Raw genomic sequence first — 24,014 nt, forward strand, 5'->3', positions numbered from 1 at the left:
TACATGCACATATACTCGCAGTCGCACGGCCAGACAGTGGCTCGACGATGGTTAGAGGGTGGTTTTAGGGGCTGAATGCACGAGGGGTTCTCGATTCTCCGTTCCACGGATGCTCACAAACTGGCCGGAACTAAATACTGGAACAAAAGGCGTGCCAGCGATGGCGAGAATTAAAAACCGTCTACGAGAGAAGTTGCGCCGAGTTGTAGTTAGCTATGAATCATTGTCTGCGATAAATTTGTTGAAAGAAAAGCGGCTGCTTTCGGAGCTCTTTTGCTTTCTTTTTCTGTTGAATTTTCACGTCACGGACAGAAAAGTACAGACACGCAAGCCGAATGTAGATAAGATCCGTTTCCATATTCATTATATATTTTTACGATGCTAATGACAAAAATATTCTCTTACAGCGAAAATAAAAATACAATTGGTACAGAAATAAAGTTCCATACATTTCCTTGATACTCCGCTTGGGTAAAATATTTTTAATCCTTGAGTTTATGGAACATAAAATTAAGTCTCGAGGGCGTCGCAGGTTTAAGAACTGTGAGTAGTACGACTTTGGCTAATTAGAGTCTAAAGCTTTTACGATTATGGCTTGCAAACGAGTTTGCGGTATGTTGATGAGCAAGTAACTAACAGGAATGGTCAATTTCTCGCGTACGTGTTTCAATTTGTTATTATGAAAGCATGAACAATATGGCATTACTAACGATATTAGTTCTCGTTGTTTTACACATTGATAAACAAAATTATTTGTTAATGCATTCTGACGTTACGTCAGTTATGGCGGTTATGGCGGGGATTAAATTTATGCAAGTACTTTGTCGCTTAATTTCTCATTACTCCAATTATTATTCGCACGGCACGAGCGTCCGCCAACGAAACATTCATTTCCTGAAAGCTTTCTTGCAATGTTTGTTCTTGTACGTGAAAATGAACTACAGCTGACGTATGCCAGGCAATTATTCCACAAATTTTGTTAATTGAATGACATAGCTGTGTTAACATTATTACGCACAAGACATTGTTTTTGTTCGCTCCAATGAGAAAATATTCCGGGTTACTTTTCTCCTCATCTAACAATGACTATCATTTCGCGAAAACTTTGAAACTTGTAACATCGTGTTAGCAACTTCTCTAAGGCCATATTTTAACATTTTTATGGGCATTGATTTCGCGCACCCTCGACAGTCAGCTGGGAAAGACGAGGCCGTGATGCAGGTTTTATTTCTCGGCTTAGCGAGGTTGTTTCGCGCTTTCACGGGAAGAGATCACAGCTTCGATCGGGTTTTATTCAAAGGACTGCTATTTTTCTCTTTTCTCCCATTGTGAAATCGTAGTCCAGTCGAATTTGAGGCGTATCGTAGTGTTACGACGTGCTTGCGTGTCATGATTGAATCAGCAAAATCGTGCCGCAAGTGAGATCCGTCTTAAATCACATTTATTCAAGTGATCTCACTTGCGGCACGATTTTATTTTCACGTTTGCGATGTGAAAGAAATTTCTTAAAAAAGATCGAAAAAGATACGTGCTATTTACATTGACAATTGCTTGTTGTTTCATAATTTCGTAAAGAATACAAAATATTGATGGTCGAATATTCTTGCAAATATACGAGACTCGCGTGAATTGCGTTTGCGTGCGTAATTCCCATTGCGTGTTTGTTATCGGAGCTGATTGCTAATGCACGAGTTTAATGGCGCGCCTTTCGCCTTTTGATAACAATGTTACATTGTTATTTGACAAATTAGACGAGTTTATAGAATTTTGTTTTGAGCGAAACAACTAACTTGAAAAATAAAGCACAATACAAAGAGGTATTTACAAACATGTCGAGTTATATCACGTAAAGATGTAATAAACCGAAGAATTATTTTTAATACTTGTTTTGAATTCGCATGATAGAAAAATTTTCACATCGATCTTTAATGTATCTGATGGATATATTGGCGGTTTAAATTTTGAAAGATGCGCGGTCGCGTGTTCATGAATCGTCGATGACATGGTCTCTTGTAGAGACATCGCATTTTCTCCACGATGCTATTTGTACGCTGTAAAACTCGCGTGAGGAAAAATGGCGTGTATTTATTTAGGATACGTTTCGTCGAGAGTTTCGTATAGACGCTCAAACTCCCCCAGATGCTATTTCTCTTTCGCCTTTATTTCCTTCTACTCGCGACTTTCGCGTTCGCCGGGTTTCCTCCCGGGTTGATCTCTTTCCCGCGCGGTTTCAGCCTATACCGTATCTCTGTTCTTTATTCCGCTCGCCGGTTGTTACTCTATGCCCGACAACACCTCCAGCGTTCTTCTTTATTTCCATTAGGGTGCTCCGAGCCATTTATTATGATCCTACGAATCCATGGGAGTAGGGGATGTACCTACCAAGAATAATCCCTCACTCAACTTAAATTATTCCTTCGATGCCCTTTAACATGGAAGCAGGCCGCGACTTGCTCGAGACTTCTCATTCACTTTGCTCTTTCACGTCTTGATATTTTAAGCCGCAGAGAAAAGAGAGAAAGAGAGAGAGAGAGAGAGAGAGAGAGAGAGAGAGAGAGAGAGAGAGAGAGAGAGAAAAAGAGAGATCTCAATTTTCTAAATTATATATGTACAAGCTCACTTGTCTTGGAAGTATAATTCTTCTTGCTAGTCACGTTAGCTTTTTTATTATTCTCTACATTAATCACGTCTTGATATCTCTTTTTTTGTTAACTACATCATTTTTAGCAGCTGATGAGATGGTGTATTAAACATTGGTTATTTATACTTTTCTTTTGTGGATATTATGTTTTAAGAACTTGTGTGTGTATTTTAATTGTGATTTATGTGTACGATCAAGCGTTTGGTTTAACCCAGTTGTGAGGCAGATCAGCAGAACCAAAAATCGACGATATTGACACGATCGTAAAACTGTCTGGCATGCGCTTTGACAGTTAAATTAAAAAACGCGCTCTCCCGTCGAAAGCCGAAAGCCACCCTTGATGGATAGGGCTTAATAAACTTTCGAGACATCAACGTATCATTCGCCAGATTCGATGGGATTTTATTGTTTCCCTTCCTATGCCTTCTTGTTTAGCTTGTCAGTCTACTTCCTTTATCGAATGGCCAATGAAAAATATGCCTATTAACATATTAAAAAAAAGCCATTTTTCTAGCAATCACTGTTAATAACTTTGATTGCCGCGTCAAGAGCTGTAAAATATCTTTGCCATCAAATAACTCGATCGCCAAGCACGATTTTGCAATTTTAGATAAACATTACTGAGGATCTTGCTAAAACGGCCTTGTCCGTTCAATCCGCCATCGAGCCCTCGTTGATCTCCACTTTCGAGATCTCAGCCCATTGTAGTTAGATTCTTGAGACAATGGACTCGTCTTTTATTGAATTCTTTCCTTTCGCCGTTTCGTACAAGAGACGAACTGTATATGTAAATGTAGCTGGGGAGACTGGTAATCCCATGGGAAGGCGGGCAAGAGGGTTCTCACCATCGGGAAGTGCAGCGGGCGATATCCACCGTCATTGTCGGTCGGCATCCTTATCTATGGTGTACACGCTTCAATATCGCCCTTCGATCACGAGAATAGGATACTAAAATCGGCGAATTAATGACTTCACCAGCTCATCCGATCACGCAATCTAAATTCTTCATTTCTCAATTTCACGAGCAACATTATCGATACTAGCATTCAGCTGAAGTCCAGACGCTTTTATTGCAAAGTATCTATAAGTTTATTTAATATTTTAATTATATAATTATATTAATATTTTTATTATATAATTATTAAAGCCATATGTAATATGCATATAAAGCACATGAAGACCGATACCCTTCTCACCTGTGCCCCTTTCTTGCACCTGCTGTAACGCGGATGTAGAGAACCGCAATATACCTCGCTGGTGATCACTATGGGAAACTATGGAGGCGTCCGAGGAAGGTGAAGGGTCGTCCTGTAATGGTCGTCCCTGCGGGACAGTCATGCGGCCTGTGTGCCATACTACGAGGAGAGAGAGAGACACTCGTTCTCTCCAGCAATGCGTGCCACATGACGGTACCCCATAAATAGTCCGCCGGACGCCGGAATTTCCATTATATCGCGTTCCCGTACGTAAGCGCCATAAACAATATCATCGAACTCCGCGCCGAAACGGGCTCCCCCATTAGGTGTTCGCGTTACGATATTTATTACTGGTGCGACGCCATTGTGATACGTCGGATTTACGAGGGTCTCTTTTTTTGCGAAAAATCCGTCGGAGTATAGAAAAGTCTGGAGGAAGTCGTTAGACAAAGCGAATCGCGAAACTAAATTCATCGTTAAAATCGCTCCGTAATCTTTACACGCTAAAATATAGTAAAGAAATTAAATTGCAACAATATGGCATTTAATATTAATTTTTTTAATATTATTTTATCGCAGCTTCGCGGAGATTTCGGGTTTCGAACTCACGCATTGTGCACGTGCACGATCACGTTGCAGTCAAGGTTGCAAGTTTATTAACGGTGACAACCGTTCTCAATTGCATTCAATTAACTTGCAGCGCACACCTGTTATGCACAATGTATATTCACTGTATAAACAAGTAGAGAAGTTGCGTAGGTATTCCGCCTATCAACTTGGTTATTGTGCATCCATGACAATGGACAATGCATCCATTGATACTCGAGCAAGCACTTATGAATCGCCGTAAAATCGCGATTTAGATGCTTACACGGAATGTTTGAGATGATACCATAACAGCCTTTACTACTAAAGTTCATGACTCATCAAACAGAGTATAGCAGTTATACTTTTAAATTGAGATATGTAAGGTTAACGTATGATAACATATAATAAAACGTCACGCTACGATCGGTGAAATATACGTTTAGTATTTTCAACTCGCTGAAATTATCTTAGTTTGGTTCTTGGTACAAACTAACAGCTTTACGATTGCCACGCGAAATGAAGTTTAAAGGTTTAATACGTGGCAGAAAGTTCCCGGAGTTATATGTTGCTCCGGCCGCAGCTGTTGATGGCCTCTGTAAGCAGCTTAGTTGCTCGCAGTTCGAATATTTCATGAACCCGAGCAAGTCCTTCGTCGCTCTGCCATATGATTCATTCAGGAAAGAGGGCTTCAAACTCGACAGAGGAGATGATTACCATTTTGGAAATGATTAAACGTCTATTATATTTCTTTAAAGCTTCCTCAGCCGATAAAGCATCGTTTATCTTTGTTTTCTTTATTAATAAATAAGTGTGTGTCATTATCGCTTATATCGTCGTTTGCATGTTGGTAGTAAAGTTTGCGGTTTCTTTAACAACTCCTGCATGATTCAGACGACCGAAGTGTCGTCTTTGTTAACAAATACGACCAACCTCGGATCCTTTAAGATCGAGAGGGACGGGTCGTTCCCTCGAGACCAAATCATGGGGAACTTGTAATCCAGGAGGTAAGACGAAATACTCCGAACACAACAGCATGTCGAGGGGGTGGAAGCACGCCATAGACGGATACGACGACACGCGTAAAGGGACCTACTACCTCTAAATCTATGGAGATAATTACGTATCCATTTTGCGTAATTAGACGCGTCAGGCGTTCGGTATTACATCATCGGACTTGTCGTTAATCTATCAATAAGCTATCACACGTGTTTGTAAAATATTAATAACGTGTGTACGAAGTATGTTATACACATTTGATATACTGTTCACAAGAAAAATTACCGTGAGCATAAATCAGGAATCTCATTGATGTTAATAAATGCTTTATGCATTCAAAGCGAGGCTTGTATGTTGCATGTCAGACAAGGTCTGTTTTCACAACTTGGACCCTAATCATAAACTCGCGTCGGTTTCGTGCATCCGCATGCATTTCGTACATTCGCACAGTCCACAATACTGATTCAACATTGGCGGCCTTAGCATGAGTGTGCAAACTCACCGCTAGCTGAATTAGCATCATACGTCGCCTATTGTTCTAACTGCACCATCATTGTTGCGATAATGCATTTGCAATATGTATTTAATGTACCTTCCATTTGATCGACAATAACTAAATTATACAGAATATTTCGCAACTACTATATTAATAGTAAATTTTAACTATTGCATTAATTATTTAACCTATATTTTATACATATATATTTTTTTCTTTTCTTTCCTTGTTTCATACATTTTTAAAAATAAATATTTTATAATTATATCTATTAATCTTATTGTTTAATAATAAGTTTTGAATTATACTGAGAAAAAGGACTGTTTATATTCTTAAATGCTAGTCTCTTTTTTTTAAATTGTGTTGATTCTATGAAATTTATAATCTGTTTTTGCCATAATATTGAATGAAATAAATTGCATTTTAGTATTTACTCGATTTACGTTGCGCCTGCGGTCAATTTCCGGCAGGCACCCCATTCGATGAAATTGCAAACGTATGATACAAATCAACACCGGAAGTGCGCTTCATAAATTCATGATTTTTTATGTAACAGTATTTTTTTATTTCACGGTATATTTACGGTATATTTATCCATATTATGATTTTGCATAACTATCGGTTATAACTTCAATCTTCTGAAAAAAAAAAACATTTTAAATATAATTTTATTTTTAATTTAGTTCAATTTTGTAACTTGCGCTTTAATAAAGATTTGCACAAACTGTAATTTTTCTTCTTTTCAATGAGTTTGTTTACTTCACAGCGAAACTTACGTTAGTTACGCTGCATTTTTCTTGATATAAGAATACTGTAATAATAGATTTACGAATACCTTTCTTAGAGTTGCTTACAATGTTAAGTTATTGTTTGACGTAACTTTCCGATTTATTTGTGAAGTCATCACGACAACCATTTCTTGCATTTTAAGCAAATATTTTACGTCGATAGAAAGTTAGAAATAGCACAAAGTAGTAACGATCAATATTCGAGCGTCACGAGCTGTTTTCTAGTCATCTCTGGACTACAAACATATATGTGAATTTTTTTATTCTTTTGGACTATATGGCATATACTATCCTTTCTAGGGCAGACTAGGAAAACATGTACGTCGATGAGAACAAGATGATTTAAGACCAATGTTTCTTATCACTTTGTTCGGGAGCACTAATCCCGGCAGAAAGGGAATGGTTTAAGTCCCGGTCGTTTATTGAAACATTTCGGCGCTCTCTCTATCTCTTTTTCTCTCGCTTCCGGTGTGCAATCTTTTCTCGAAGGGATGATCAGGCGGACAGCGTTACGGGCCAGTTTAATTTATTTGTCGTCATTATTACCTCGTGATTAAACTCCGGCGAGTCGATTGTTTCACGGCCCCGCCCGGCGGGGGATCTAACTTTCGGTTTAATTAAAAAAACGTGATCACTGTTTTCAGAGATCCCCCACGCCCCTTCAGCCAGGCTGCGTCTCCTCTCCAATCGCCGGCAAAACCCTTTCCGAGCTCACCGACATTTCTAGCAATCAACTGGAAATGTTTTTCAGCCGATGCATTCTCGCTTGGCGAGTATTATCGAACTAAGAGAGTTCTTCTACTTTCAGCAGATTACTATCATTTCTCAGATACTTGTAATCGAATCAAACAGAATTAGTTTATAAATCTTGGTAATCATCTGTTCAGAGCATAAGGGAAACTAATAAAATGCAAATAGAAAGTATTATGTAAAAGTAAAGATAACATATTTTTGGTGAAAACTTAAATTAAAAATTAATTAAAAATTTCTGTAGAGATTCATGAAATGAATAGAGAGAAAGAGAGAGAGAGAGAGAGAGAGAGAGAGAGAGAGGGTAAATTTTATAATTAATAATTAAATCTCAAGCATATTAATTATTAATAATTTGTTAATTAAATTTACTTGCAAATTATAATTTTACTATACACTGTAAACGCTTTCAATAAACAGTCACAGCAATAAGTATCGTAAAATTAACATATACGCGATTTATTCTAAAGTCTAACTACACACCAGAATACACACGTGAATATGTAAGCGAAGGATTTCATTCCTTTGTTTTGTTCGGGAGATCAGACAGATATATCACAATGAAATTAACAGGATTGCTAACGAGGTGACCGCAATCTAGCTGGTACGGTACACAATTAGCAATGACTCGAGCCATTCCAATTCTAGTAACCGTTAAAACTGTGAAATTAGTTTGGTCCTCGAATAACTTTATTCACATAAAGTTCCAAAAGCCAACAACTTTCTATCTTCTTGACGTAACCGTAATTTTAATTTGTTTTTCAAAGGAAGACAGAGTCGACTAATCGTGATGACATCAATGAGTCAAGAATCACGTTCTAGCAAATCCCGCAACCCGTTTCTAGGGTTAGGGAGATGCGATCTGAATAGAGGCTCTATATTCACGAGATCGTTACGATAGGGGATCGGATTTCTGTGTACATCGTCTAATGCCGCGTGATGTATGAATTTAATTAAGTAATTATACAGAGAGAGAGGTAGCGTCTACATTTATCAACACCCCATCGCTACGCCATCCGTCTTCTTCTTCGTTCTTTCTTCGCGCCCTCGAGATTTCCTCACACAGCTTCGCCGGATTTCATGCTGCCGCAGAATTTCCAAACTGCGGTAACATTCCCGAAAAGTTCGTCGCTCTCAGCCAACTACCCCTTAACGTTCGTTTTAACAATGTCTCGTGCGCTTTTTACGTCGCAATTAGCGGGCGGCAATTAGTCACGCTCCGCAGCTGTAATTTCTTCATCTCACAAATTGTGATGTCTCTTCTGTGCTTCATTGACAATGTGACGCGAGGGATAGCTATAGATATTCTTTATTCACAACACAGATAATTACCATGCGTGACGCAACTAAAACGTAATGGTGCAGAGAAAGGCAAACGCTACAATTTTCTTGGATATACATAATTAGGGATCGTACAGATAGCAGTTAAATTACGAGAAATGTACAAACGCAAACGCGACTCGTGGCAGTGCTTGACCAGAGATGGAAACCGATATGTAACGTCTAGTCAGTAACACTCCCTCGCAGCATTTGAATCAATTACTGCCTTGGGGCTCTTAGGCAGCCAGATCCCGCATTACGAACGGCGAGTCCGGCGTAAAGTGAATTAATTAAGTATCCGTAGATACGTACGAAGGTACGGGCCTATCCGTACGCAGAGGCTTCGGGGCATTCGAGGACGTATTAGGACACATTGATGATGGGGCTCCAACGTCGGCCGGTACCCCTCTTCCGGAGAGACCCGATCATGATCGAGTGCGATCGTCCGATTGTGCGGCTTAATTGTTACCGCCGCTAGTGCTGTGTCGTGAACCGAAATTGCTTCGCAGATAACGCGGTTATCGCCGAGGATGCGATCCTCGGCATGCCCCGCGAGCATGCAGGAACATTCACGCACCATCTCCACGAGGGTGCGGCGTTCTCTGGTTACGATTAGTTCGTAACTGGAACGCAACTAGATTCTAGAATTCTAGAATTTAATTCTGACACCGTCTAAATTAGGAAATGCGTTATTAAAAAACATTTCGCAAGATTTTCACGCGCGTACGGATGAAATTTTTTCAAGTCTAAGCTAAACAATGGTAGACGCTTAAAACAATTCAAGCCGAAGAAATAAATTTTTAGCGTTCGTATGCCCCTCTTGTCGAAGAATCGGACAAGTTTCTACGCTGCTTGTCAGTTCAAAAGGGACACGTGGTTGAAACCGGTGGCTGTGGTTCACCGCAGACCTGGTGTTAGGCATTCGATGTTGCGGCAGCGTTTCGAAAAGCTTTCGGGGCGTCGGCGGTTGAGTCGTTAGCTCGATCCTGTGTTGCTGCGGATTTGTACGTCAAAATTCAGCGTTTAGGCCGATCGGCACGTCTCGTTAATTATGCACGTATGCGCGCGTGATGCGTGTCGATCCTGGGAGACGGACCAGGTCCGCGATTGCACCAGGGAGGGTTGAAAGTCGGGGGAATGGTTGGAAATCAATGTTCGTTGGCGCATTCGCGTTCATTTCACGATGAGATCGCGTTCCCCTCGCTAATCCGACGCGAAATTTACTCTATGTGCAGTGCGGTCAAAAATATCCCATCCTCTACATGCTCGATCGCATAAAAATATTTTGTAATTTTTATAACAGCAAATAGATGTAAATCATTTATAAGCGTTTTAACTTCGCATTTTTTAACGGATATGATATTTCAGATTTATAATAAGATGACAACAACATTAATCTTAATATTTTTTTATTTGCGACACAGCAGAAGCATCGCGCCTTCATTGTTTGTTTCCGTAACTGCGTATCCTTAAAAAATGCCACTCATTTGCGCGTAATCCTCGAGAAATCCTCGTTATTTTGTGGTCCGACGCGAACGTTTGTCATACTTATCAATCCCAAATTGGCCCCGTACACGAGCAGCTGGATAGAAAATATTACCGTAATCTCCCGCGTTTGTAAACTGCCAACGATCGTCTGTAGAGCTACGCGACTAAACTTAGATTAAGCGATATCGGAAGTATTTACGTGTGCAACACACACGTGCCGGCTAAAATGTAGAACGCTAACTGAGATGGATGATTGTTAATTGCTAAGTAATGATGTTCAATCTGCCGAAAAACCCTGGGGATTATATCGTCAATCAAACCGCAGTCAAAGTTTACCAGCGGTTCTGGCGTGAATCGATAGATAGAGGTAGTACCAAGAATATTCAAATAGCGTAATAAACATCACACGATGGTTGGCAAATCCTTTGTGGAATTTCCAACGCGTCATTTTCGTAATTAGGTCGTGTTCGTGTAAACCGCACCAGCATATGCTTGCTCTCACGGGCAAGATATCTCACTCCGAGTTCCTTTGATCTGAAGCGGACATATTGCGTGATTGTGATTTATTTAGATGTTTTTACATGTTGCATAAAACGATGAGAATGAAACAATACTTTGCTCGCTTTTTACGTCGAAATTATTTAATATTCTCTTTTAATCACCTCGCTTTTTTTGCGTTATTATATAGGAAAATAAAATTAAAGTTTGTTTTGTAAAATAAATTTGATTTCAAGATGTTAAACAGTGATAATGTTCGATTAAACGATATAGAGGATGAGCTCGATGAGCGCATTAAAATTGATTTACTGTTAATCGGCGGTTGCATAACCCTCCACCTGACTGAAGAAAGATGGAGATTCATCCAGATAAGAGTCAGTCGTCGTTAACGGCGAGGGCTCTGTTTTAATCCAGATCAACGTCAGCTAATGTCGCCGGAAACGAAGCGCGTCAAATGTACCACGAGTTATTAACGAGGCTGGCTTCCTTAACGCGTAGTTTGTGTTTTCGCGGCTTCGAAGGGTTAACTTTGTGCTCGTCGAGGTGCGAAGGCGCGATAACGCGAAGGGATCGCCCAACATCTTAATAGCGTCATTTTTTTTAGTAGAAGCAGCCTTTTTTGTGATTACGTCAGTTCTTCATAAATCTCGTAGTTATTTTTATTTAAAAGAAAAATAGAATTAATAATTTTAATATTTTAAAATATCAAAAATTCGTTTAATTTATTTGTTGTACTTGCGAAATATACTGTATACATTCAGGAAATGTGCACTTGTAATATCGGATATATATCTTGTATGTTACGCATGTCTTATTGTGACGACAGTATATTAATTAGAAATTGCGGAGTTAGTGTAAAAGAAGATATTGGGATTGTTATGCGTGCAATTTTGCATTTCTGCTGGTGTCGGATTTTGCGCGGCGGGATGGGAAAAAAATGTTGAGAGATAGCCTCGCCTGACATTTCGCGATGCATTGTTCGACCAGACACAAGCGAAACTCAGAAATTCAGTTTTAGACTGCTGTCTGCAGCCGATCGTGACGAGCAAGTATGGGTAGGCGGGATTTTAATAAACCGGAAGCTCATTGTGCGAGTGTTCGAGCATTGCACACGCTTGAAAGCCGCCGGGGAAAAGAGGATGGATGTCGGAGAGCGCAACAACGAAGAAGCAGGGTGAAACGAATGTGGAAAAGCTCAGCCTTCGGGGTTGCATTAGTCGCGCTAGTAATTACGACTAGAGAGGATTTCTTTCTCTATTTGCGGCAAATTTGTGTTAATAATCCTCGATAAGAATCTCCTATTATTTTTAACGACATTTCTTTTAATCGATATATTTTTAGCTAAATTAATTTACTTATTTAATAAATTATTTAATAATAGATTTTTATCTTTTTGCACATACGTGAGGTATAATTTATAAATATAATACGTACAACTGATTTTATAAAATATACAATCGGTTATCTGAAAGTAAAGTGATTGGTATTGACAAACTTTCCGATACGTGCAGAAATCCGTCAGCAACTTGTTAAACAAGAAAGCGGAAAGCTTCGATTTAAAACGCTCCAAGATAAAGAGGGTTGAGCTCCGTTTAACAAGAAATAAGGGTGGTCGGGAGTGGTGCCAGTTCTCAGAGAACCTCTAAGACTTTGGAGCCAGGATGCTTTCGCCGTGACGGTGGCGCGCCTTTTCCGAAAACTCCTGCCGAGGGAGCTCTATGATGTTGCAACGGGGGTAGTCCCAAGAAGGAACTTCTAAAATCAATTAGCAGCCCCTTAGGCAATGGGGTTCCGTTCCCGCGCGCGGAGGACCCTTTTCATCATAGGATAAGGGGTGATAAGGAGGGGTCGACGTTTATCCCAATAGAGAAACGGGTGGAACAATCACGGCGCTTTTGCGACTACGCGAACACGCGTTTCGAGGGTTGGAGACCGCGTGTGCGTACGTGCAGGTATCTGCGATAGCTGCACCGAATCGGCACAACCCTTCCGCACTGTTTGCAACTTCCCACGGCCTATGCGCGCCTGATTACCACAGGGTTGCTTAAATCACTTAGTGCCAATGATTTTTGAACATTGCGTAATGAAAATGTATTTTAGAGTATTTGAACAAATTTACTTATAGATAAATTGAATTTTAATAACACAACTTGTAAAACTGAAAAATTTTTAATTTAAATGAATTTTAATCGCAATTTATCGATTAGAATTTTCTATTGTAAAAATTTCCATAGTTTGTTCGATAAATGAGAAAAGATTGAAATTATCAATGATCTGAAGAAATGAATCGTTGAATAATCGACGTTCCGTCGCACAGCGATTTGATTGCCGGAAAAAATTAATTATTTTCCGCATTGAGAGAGCAATTTTCACGGCCGTAAAGTTTCATTGTGGAGAATTCGCGCGTTTCATTTCAAGTGCCGTTTAAACTTTTATCCAGAGGGATGCCTCGACGAAACGAGTTAGTGATATATCCAAACGGTCCGACGTCTTTTCTCCAAGGGAAATTTAACGATTCCGTTTAACGCGTGCACTCGAAATCACGTGTCCGACAAAGTCTATCTATTGGCGGAAACACGTCGGCATGATTGCGAAGTCAAAGTTTCAAAATCGCGAGTTCTGTTCTTGACATGGTACTTGTTCTAATTGAGGGACGTGAAGGAGGTTCTTGAGAATTAAGTTAAGATCACAGAAGTTGAAGGAGATGTTGGTTCGCGTCTACACAGAAACTTCTAAACAGATGTAGGCGACTGTGCAGCACAATGCGAAAAATAGAACGATAAATGAACAATGTCTGCATTTGCAATATAAAATATTTATACTTCTTTTTTACATATTAATTATTTTTGATATCATTAATATATTTCCTTGCAGAGATTACGGTTAAAGAGGCTTTGTTAACGATAGAAGGGCAAAAAGGAAATCACAAGGGATAAGGGAGAAGGAAGATGAGGCGAGCCTAAGAAAGGCGGATGATGATTAGGGACTGTTGGGCCGACCCTTAGTCTGTCTTATTGCTAGTACTCGATTTCTACAACGACAGAGTTCCTCGCTCGATTTTGAGCGAGTTACGCTCTCTTTGAGCAACCTGCCGGACCCTTCGTGACCCCACAAAGGGCTACGACAAAAAGGACTATAGTCCTTCGGTAGGCGTTTCAGTTCGATCAAGGCATCTAAAGCACATCGAATCGATCGAGGGACATGCGGGTCCCTTAAATGAAGACGAAAGGACTCCCAGATGCTGTGACTGTGACCCTTAAATTATAATCATAGTATCTTATGTCTTTGTTCCTTTGAATGACTGTATTTTGAATGAATGCCATTTTGATGTTAAATGCCATGAAAATTTAAGAAATTCTATCGAAAATACTTATTCTAATTTAATACGATCATGTAATGCATTATCTAAACTCTTCCTCGCAATCGAAATCCATATTTCTACTTTCTTCAAAAAAAAAAAATCTCTTGCAATAAAAAAATCTGATAAGGAAAATCGATAGGGAAAGGTCTCGGTGATAAATTCTAAGGATGATGGACTTCTTTATACAAATCTTTTTTCGTTTCGATCGATTCGTACCCATTTCAAGGTTCAGAATTTTCGTTCAGAATTCGCGCTTCATCGCCTTAGCGAAGATATCGAAAGATTTTTACTCGTCACTGTCATGTTGCCTCGGGTGCGATCTAATGTAACGAACTCATACCAGAAAAAATAATATCAAAAGAAAGAGTACTTCTGGGAAATGCGTGACGAAGACGTCGGGTCATAGTTTATATGTTGCTATCGGAAAAAACATTGGATAGCCCCGGGTGACTTCACTCTTGCGTTTTATCGGAGAGCAGTTCGTGAAACTTTAACGTGTTTATCTCGTGGCGGTAGGACGAATCAGATTGTCGTAATGCGGAAAATGAGAAGAGCTAGTCCCCGAAGACTCCGTGCGCACTTTCGCTCGTCGTCAATCATAGTTAACCCTGTTCATCGATCTTTGGTTCCTTTTATGGCGTTCTTTATGGTCGGAGTCATTGTTTAAGTCGGTGAAAAAATGGCGATTTATTCGCTATTTCGCGTTACACGTTAAGAAAGGTGACGTTAATCATCAAGAGTAATTAAGACGAGCATTGACAGCACAAACTGTAAATTTACGATTGTATACGCCACCGTCTTTTTCTTAATTCAATTTAGAGAACGTTTTGTTGAAAGGAAACAAGCCACAAATGCAAATTTACTCTACGCGCACAGCTTGATGATAAGCATTTAGGGATTCTGCGGAGGTATCAACACCGAGACCTTAACTATTCATGTCGTAACCCTTTCTGTTAGACTTAATTATGTCATCGCAATCGATCTGTTTGCGCTACTCATTCGTTATGTATTTTAACGATTCTTTCAATGCAATGCAAATACCGATGTTAATCTTATACATTTTTAATATTTTTACACTGCAAGACTTAAATTTTGCAGAAATTTTGTTAAATAAATTACGATAAAAATATTATTTTATAAATTATCTATTTTATAATGTTACTTTCACAATAAAATTAATATAATTACACAACTATAAAATTATATTTCCCTATTGCAAATGCGAGACATTTAATAAAGTAAATTAACACGTCCAGTTTTAGCACAGACATATACGTGACAAAGTACATAAGTTCGTGGAATAAACATTCCGTTCATAGTTCGAGTTCGGAGCACAATGGTTAATGCCATTTCCTATTACCATAATTCTCCCGAATGTCATTACGAGAGGAAATTCGTCCATTATTCGAGAATATTGATTAGATTACTTCTCTAATAAATTATTCTTATTAAAATATTTATGACGTAAGACGCACATTGTACATCAGTGCACTGAGTATTTCTCACAATCGCATCGTCAAGATTTTTTAATATCAGTTTATTATCAGCTGCAATTTTCTGTATTGAATGGTTTCGATTAACGATCATAGTTGTGCATCGCTTTGCGTGCGAAAAATGAAACGCAGTGTTCAGAAATGACCAGGCCGAAAGGCAAATCGCGAGGAGAACCGGCTCACTCCCCGCGGGGCAAATTTCCGATTTATTCAAGCTCGCTCCCGAATACTTGGGAGCCCATAAAGAGAATGAATGGGATTGTGGCGGTCGCCGCAATGCTCAGGGCTGCTTTAGGGGTTCATGAAATACGCGCTCATCGCTCCGTCTCTCTCCTTCCTTCCCTCCTCATCTTTCACGTTTCTGTCTTTCTCTCTGTCCCTCCTTCTGGACTTTCCCTGCTTCTTTCCGCCCTCCAACTCACGCTGTCGCGCTCGGTTCTCCCTTTTTGCTTGTCCCCCAATGCGCTCTTTACCCCCCTCACTCGGCTCTTCGCGGATCGAAACTCCTCTCTGCAGGGTGGCCAGCGGTATTACCATGAATTTACATAGCCTCGCTTCGAACTCGGAACATATTGCGTTGCTTTGATTTATGCGAAACATTTGCTAAATATTCCGGCTTAATCTCGGCCACACGAAACACCGTCGTGAGAGAACGCGAACTTGCATTAGCTTTCGCATAACGATACACCGTAGCATGGCGTTTCTTCAGAACGGTAAACAAGGCGCACGGTAAACAAGGCGCAATAGGCACTTTATAAACGTCAGACCACGGAGAGAGTTTTCGACCTCACTCAATAGCGAACGCTCGGAAAACTCAAGCGGCGTCGAAGATTTACGGGAAAACAAATCATTTCGGGAGACACCGGGGATCACCGGCGAAAATATCTATTTCGGCAAACTTTAAGGATTACGCGTGCCATGATTTATGGCCGCATCGGCTAGGTGCGTACGAGCCACGCATCACATTTTAATGCAAGCTTCATGAATAACTCATACACCTGATGGAATAAAAATGGAATAAAAATTATATTATATTAAAAACTTCTCTCAGCTGTAAAGTTAACAATGTTGCTCGCTAATACGTCCAGGTGAAATATATGACAATGTAGAGATATTGAAATCAGTAATATTGGTGATAAGAACAGATAAGACGACATGAAATATGATTCTCAGTTACATGGACATTGTCGGTTTTCTCGGATTTCCTCAAATTCACCCCCATTCCAGTCGGCCTAGTTCGCACTTGGCTTCCTTAACGGTGCCGGATATGAGATCGTAGTTCAGCTAGGGGTAGCTACTCGCCCTGAAGCCGATAAAGTACGTAAAATTATACCGCTTAGCTTCAATTACACGACGACGATGAGCGAATTATAGTCTGTTTTACGAGTTCCGAATTGTTTGCCGGTAATCGCACTGTTGGCTGACCATACGCGTTCCAATACTACTACCGACTACAATTAGCGTTTAAAATTAAGTTAAATAATCTCATAGCATAGAGAATTTTCAATGCGTTAAGAATCTTTATATTTGTTTAATATATATAAAATTTTTGTACAAAAAAATATGTATGACGTAATCTATTGGTTACTTTACCTCATATATTCCACTGTCGGCGAATCGATCTCACTGCTAAATGCTGCAACTGCGTCATCATTTCTCGATACCTCCGTGGCTATTTCCGCTTTTCCGCGAACCGATCGCTCCTCATCCCATCCCTTCGTTGTTCCTCGGCTGTTCATTTCTCTCTTTTTATTTTTTTGTTTCGTTTCCCACTTCACATATTCATACGACGCTCTCTTCTCACAATAAACGTCGACCATTTGCATGTAGAGTCCCTGCACGGGAGCTAAACTCCCTTCGCAAGCCGAGCATCCCCGTGGACTTTGCCACCATCCCTCGGGCCTCCGACGCGATAAGCCGCCCTCGGGGATTCGCGATTGTCTCGATTTATATGCACGTACAGACGTAGGTGGTAGGCCGTGCTTTTGGTTCTATACTGCGTGGAACGAGACATTCACGCATCGATAGATCGATTCTCCGACAGACAGTAAATATCACTGATGAGCTAGTCCAGTCAGCATCGATGGGGATTTGAGGACGCGGAGGAGGTTTAGGGTGCTTACCCTGCGATTTGTCGAGCAGCAGAAATCCTCTGCCATTCGACATTGGATACCTTCCCGCGGATTTTCATCCGCCGATCGTTCTTCACTTTTTCAGCAACATTTTACATATTTTCTCTCCCTACATTGGGAAGGTGCGTGCTTCGATAGCGTCGAAGCTAACTAGCGAGGGTAACAAAACTGGCTTACTTTAGCTGTTCCGAGAATTTAAATGAGAATATAAATTGATTTTGTTTCTTGAGAAACTGAGTGTTATAAAAATATAATTAATATTATAAAACATTATATAATAAAAGATACACAAATTATTATCATATTATTATTATCATTCCATTTATTATCATTATAATATTATTTATGTAATATATATATATATATATATATATTCTTTTTTTTAATTTATGTATAGTTGTATGTTTATGTATATATATTTATATACATATTTTTTATGCGATTATAATAGAAAATTAAAATCAACTCTCATGCGAGCCTGCGATGCAAATTTAAAGGCGAAGTTTTTCAGTTATCGGAGTTCGCGTCATTTGATGAAAGTCATCCCTTACAACTTTGAAACTCCATTAAGGATAGGGACACGCGAAGAGCGATGAAAGTTCGAGAGAAAATTCTCATCGGATGAAGTGGTTAATGGGAAATGGTAATAAGAGGGTGCATTGTATATCATTTTCTTCTGCTTGTGCTTGCAGGTATCACTGTGCGACGATTACAGTCTACCGGTCGATTTCGTGAACAAGAGACGTCCTGCGAGCGCCGCAGCTGCAACCTCCACGGTACAATGGACGCTGCCGAGTCCCACCGTAGAGAATGTAAGTTTTGACGAAGTGATTTAAGATTTTATGAAGAACTAAAATTGAATTACTCAGTTTATTTCTTAAGCAATAAGTATTTAAGATATTTATGTAAAAAAAAGCAATTTTTTTTATATATCGTTCGATACATTTGCGGAACTCAATAATGTTCTACTACATAACTTAATTGTGGAATAATGACACACGTTCCATTACTTTGCATGAAAAATTCAATTAAAGAGATCAGACGGCAACAATATATAACTCGAGAATAATGCTTTTACGCATTGCGGTAACGATGAAACTTTATTCATCGCAGTCCCGCGTTTATCTGTATTCACAGTTCAATGAATCCCTGCGTTAAGCAAACACGCTACTGTTACGCGTTCACGCGTCCCCATTGTGACTCGTTCTCAATCCGAAAAGTTTATCGTTATTTTCCTTCCGCGACGTGCAATGAATCAGGAAGGTCGGGAGATTTTAATTTTCCGTGGAAAAATAAAATTCTTTGAGTAACTTTTGCATAGCTTGCATTTGAAGTATATTATCAATAAAGATTTAATATTTTGTCAAGTTTAATAAGAAAATATAAGAAAAATAATATCATGTGAGTTAAATTTAATCAATATTAATGTCAGAAATTCATCAAATATAAAATATATAAGGTGTCCATGTTCAGATTCATTAAAAGGTATTAAATGCATCTTACACATACGATAACCCTTGGCTATTTCATTTTCTGTATACACTGTATACACTGTATACACTGTGTGCATGACGTCACTTCCTGCGACTGTGGTCTGAGTCGTTTTGTCGGCTAACGATAGTATTGATATTTTCGCAACGCGAACGACCGAGAACTGGCCGAAGGGAGAAATATAATTACAGTGGTGACAAAATACCCCCCGGGCACCGTAGCACGAAGGGCATCATGGGGGCGTCGGAAGAGGCTGAAGGGCGTTAGAGGGTGCAAGAGGTGGTAACAACGGACGCGAAAGAGGAACGAGAAGAGAAACGTCGATGGTAGGATGGAGAGAGACTCGGTGACTTCCGGCGTTGCTTATAATTGCTCCGCCACTCAGTTTCTGGTGTCTGGGGTTGCCTCGAGCTCTACGCCTAAACGCTTTGGCAATGGAAATATAGCTTCGCCTGTACGTTCTACGATTATCTGAAAAGTGCTCGAAATATCGTGTTTCGTGGCTTTCTCGTAAAGAAATAGTGCGTTAATAACGGATAGAAGTGGATAGTCTCGATGATTATATAATTGATCTTTTTGACTTTTTATTTAGCATACGACTGATCAGTTCATAATATACGTGTGTATTGATTATTCTCATCTTTTCATATCAACAATTAGCAGAGATAATTTCCGAATTTTTTAAAATTAATATTTTGACAAATACCCGTTTTTTTCTGTCTTCGCATCTTTATTTTATAAATTATCATAAATATTATCTCTTTTTGTATTCACCACCCTGTTTGATATGTTAATTTGAGAAAATTTAATTCTTTATCGTCAGCTCGGAGTCTGATTACTATACAAACAAAAACGTGGTTGCGCCGCACGACCGTCGCGAGGGAGTTCATAAAAGAAAGAAGAAGAAACATCATAGAGTGGGGGGACGACACCTGACTGTGCCGAACAAAAGTTTCCTTCGCGTCGTTGTCACCGACAACTCCCGCGAGCGTTGCAACGAAGCGAAGAGGGAGTGTGACAAAGATGGAAAGCGGATGCCACTTAACTCGAGAGGGTGAATCGTTATGAGTTCCGCTCGTAAGCCCTACTTAATACTTTAGCGCTTTATTTTATGCGTGAGATCGAGCACTGGTGTTGCTCGCATTTATCACTATAACAAAGGGCTTTAGCGCGACGAAAACTGTAGCAGACGTGCCTTTACGAGAGTCTACAGTTAACACACGACTTTGGTGTTTTCTTCGCGAGTCGATAAAACTCTGATTCACAAATTCTTTCTGTTGTGTTTCAATTCATAAAAGGCAGCCGAAAGCACGCGATTTATTTGTTCGATAGACGCAGAGCAACGAGCGTATATCGGCGGAATGCCCGAGGGGATCTGTCGCCATTTGTATCAGGTCGAATTCATGGAAGTGATTAACTCACGGCGAGTAAAATTACGTCGAAAAGTGAGCGTAATTAATTCCCGGCCAGTTCGGAGGGACGCGTCATTCTGCGTGAATTCCGGAAAAAAAATTGACTTCGCAAGAGAGCTTGATATCAAGCGCCTTTTATATGACGTCCCTCGTCCGAGAGCGAGAGTGATTGATACTTCCTCGCCGCTAAAAAACGTGCGTCTTATCTAACATTGCTCATTTTTCTTATAACCCCGCTCTTTCTCCTAACGCCATTATCTGCATATACTGTTAATGATGTCTTGTGACTATCGCGAATATTGTGAAAATACTGCCTCGTTCTACCTCGAAATTAAGAGCGATCGACGTCGCTGACATCTCCTCGAGAGTGCCATTCTGTGTAACGGTGTTATTTATGTTATGAACTATATTGCTGTTCGCCATTAATATAACTTTACTCTTTACAATATATTATTCGATAAAATTGTTCGGTGAAATGTTTTTAGAACAGTGAATTTCATTTTTTGTCATTTATATCAATTAAATTCTATATTTAAAAATTAATAAAGATTAACTTGGTCTATGTCTGAGCTCGATGCTTTTTTTTTCAAAATATGTAATTAAAATATATTAACGGAATAACAAGCAGCGAAAAATTAGCATTCTCTCACGTAGACTCGTAAATACAGTAAAGTCGGGCGATTAGGCGAGCTGATAATTACGCCAAATTATAACGCAGTGACCAAATAATCGGATTAAAGCCCCCAATAAATCGAACGGCATTAACAACTGAATATGATAGGGTGTGATGCGTACTATTTGCATTGCATTCGATGCCACTGCATTCGACACAATCCTCAAAATGGTCAAACAGTTTACACACAGAGGGAAATTCGGAAAGTAACTTGGGAACGCCCTGTGTGTTTATTATTTGCTATCATTTTCACTGCCAACGCCACGCGCGACAGCTTTACAGATTTACTTTACTCGCTTAATGAGGCGTCGCTAAATCCGCGCGTTTTCACTCGACGAATCGAACGGCAATTCGATTTCTCGTCGGTGTTGCACGTCGATAACCTCGCGTAATCGTTTTCGCAACCACCGGCGCGGGCTTCGGCGGATGCGCTCGCGTTATACGGAAAGTCAGCCCGTTCGTTATCGGATTTGCAACAGCCGATCGAGCGGCCTTCACTGTGCCTGCGGAATCGCCCCCATAATTTCCGTATAAACATCCACGAATTTATCTGTTCCGCGGAGGAGGGCTTGCAAACGAGGAGGGAATCGGCTGGTAGCTAAGGTGGCTGGAAGCAATCGACTTCGTCTTCGAAACAGCCCCTGGAGGCACAGCGTTCAACTTTGGCAGGAGAATTCCAATTTTGGGCTCTTTCAATTTAAGGCTACTTGTCTTCCCCGCCGTCGTCTTCTCGTTCGTCTCGCATTGCCGGAATGTCTGCTCGTCTCGCTCTGCTGAGGCTTCACGTACCCCTTCTCATTTCTTCTTTTATTCTGTTTCCACGATACACTCTTGAGATCGAGAAATAGAGGGAGAGAGAGAGAGAGAGAGAGAGAGAGAGAGAGAGAGAGAGAAAGAGGAATCTTTTCATTAATTGATCTCTCTCTTTATCCAATATCTGTATCCTTTGTTCTGAAGAAAATCATTGATATTTTTTATTACTATTACTGTTGTTAATTTCGTAGAAGTTGCAATCGCGTAATCGCGATAAAACGAAACGGATTTCGCAGAAAATACGAAAAACCCTTTCTCGCTTGTAGTCGATTAAATTCAATCGAGGGGAATTTATTTCTTCCCGTTCGTTTCTTCGAGTTGAGATTGTTGAAATGAATGTAACGTGCAATTTCGCGTTATATTAGTTGTACTCAGAAGTGTAGTTACGTCTTCCGGTTTAATCTCTATACCAACGGGATATTAATGTGCATCGTCATCTGGCTGATTATTTGAGCGCTACGTTTAATCTACCGAGACACACGTGCCGGCGGAAACGAATTGTCGCCGCAGTTGTTTTCTCTGGAAATAACGATCATCATTTAGGGGACGGCTGGAAGCGTGTCTCCCTCGAGTCCCAGCCAAGGTGTTATCGCAATTGGCTGCATTCAGAACCAGAAAACAGCACCGAGTTAACGTTACCGTGTAAATTTAAGCGGAGCTAGCTTTGAGCTAGCGATAACTCTTCTCAAAGACTCTTCCCTCTTGGGTCAAAATCAAGTTACTGCGACGTCAAATTATGCACGAGAATGTCGAAGCAAACACGCATTTTCAAATTAGTATTGTCACAGAAATCCAAGACAATTACTTGTTCTGGATGCTCCGTCTGTGTCGCGCCGTTACGCATTGGTACATTGAAGACGAGAACTATGTTCTTTAATGGAGACACCGGATCGATCGCTATTTCAGATGCGAAGATGTACGTGCGGAATCTCTTTCACATAAAGGAAACGGAAGGAAACAATTTGTGTTCTGTTTGCAGGCGGAAGTCGAGGTTGTGGAACAATACAGCGACCCTAGAGACAGCAAAAGCAAAGCGTACGTGGAGCCGGGAGCGGAGTCATCCTTACCAACGATTTACAGCAGAGCAAATCGCAACTATTGTCGACCTTACACAGGTATGCTTTTAAGCCGACATTGAACCAAATAATACAAGAATGTTATTTTAACATATATATATATATAATTATTGCATACAAATGGTATTTCTCTATTTTGACGCATAAAGAAATGTCAGGAATGTTTAATAAAAAGCTATGTTGTCTGTTTCGAAATATTTGCATGTGAATTCAGTGAAAAATATGTTCAAAATATTAAAATTATATTTATCGATTTTATCTTGACGATATAACTATAATTAAAATGTAGTATTAAATAATAATAAAATAAAATAACGAAGATAAAAAAACCAATGGTATTTGCAATGTACGAGATGTATCTTCGTAATGTTGAATATTGACGAAATGTTCGGATTCTATACGGATTGATTACTGATGGTGCGCGATAAGTTCCGGGATAATATTAAGCGGAAATTCTCATGCCAAGCCGCAAATTAATGTGGCGAGCCGTCGGTATTACGGCCGATACTACGATGTACGAATTATCGAGGTAACAACTCAGTTAGCGTCAGTTAAGAGAGGGAGAAGAGCCCCTCGATAATTGAACGGTACGCACAGGTTGGTCGCGAGCGGCTAACGGATTAATCGTCGGGGGTCGGGCGAAATAGGGGATCGTCTCTTTTCCACGGTGGATGATACTCGCCAATTCGGGAGATTGCAAAACTGCCGGGCCGGGACTCGAACTACGTACAGAGAAGGAACTCTCATATCTTTACACGATCTTGAGCAGCAACGAAACTTGCGAGAGCAAAGCGGATTAAAT

The 24,014-nt window shown here is 40.0% G+C and overlaps 1 protein-coding gene across 1 annotated transcript in view; it reads left to right on the top strand.

Moving 5' to 3' along the window:
* The window catches only part of hwt (SH2 domain-containing adapter heavyweight), a 119,117-nt gene that overhangs the window by 70,366 nt on the left and 24,737 nt on the right, over nucleotides 1–24,014 (top strand). Inside the window, exons 3-4 of the mRNA XM_011647416.3 lie at nucleotides 18,440–18,559; nucleotides 23,116–23,251. Coding sequence (XP_011645718.3) covers nucleotides 18,440–18,559; nucleotides 23,116–23,251 — 256 coding nt within the window. The remainder of the gene's footprint in view (nucleotides 1–18,439; nucleotides 18,560–23,115; nucleotides 23,252–24,014) is intronic.

This window comes from Pogonomyrmex barbatus, unplaced genomic scaffold (genome assembly GCF_055798465.1).
Source record: "Pogonomyrmex barbatus isolate J1 unplaced genomic scaffold, ASM5579846v1 scaffold10, whole genome shotgun sequence".
In the NCBI taxonomy this organism is placed as follows: domain Eukaryota; kingdom Metazoa; phylum Arthropoda; class Insecta; order Hymenoptera; family Formicidae; genus Pogonomyrmex; species Pogonomyrmex barbatus.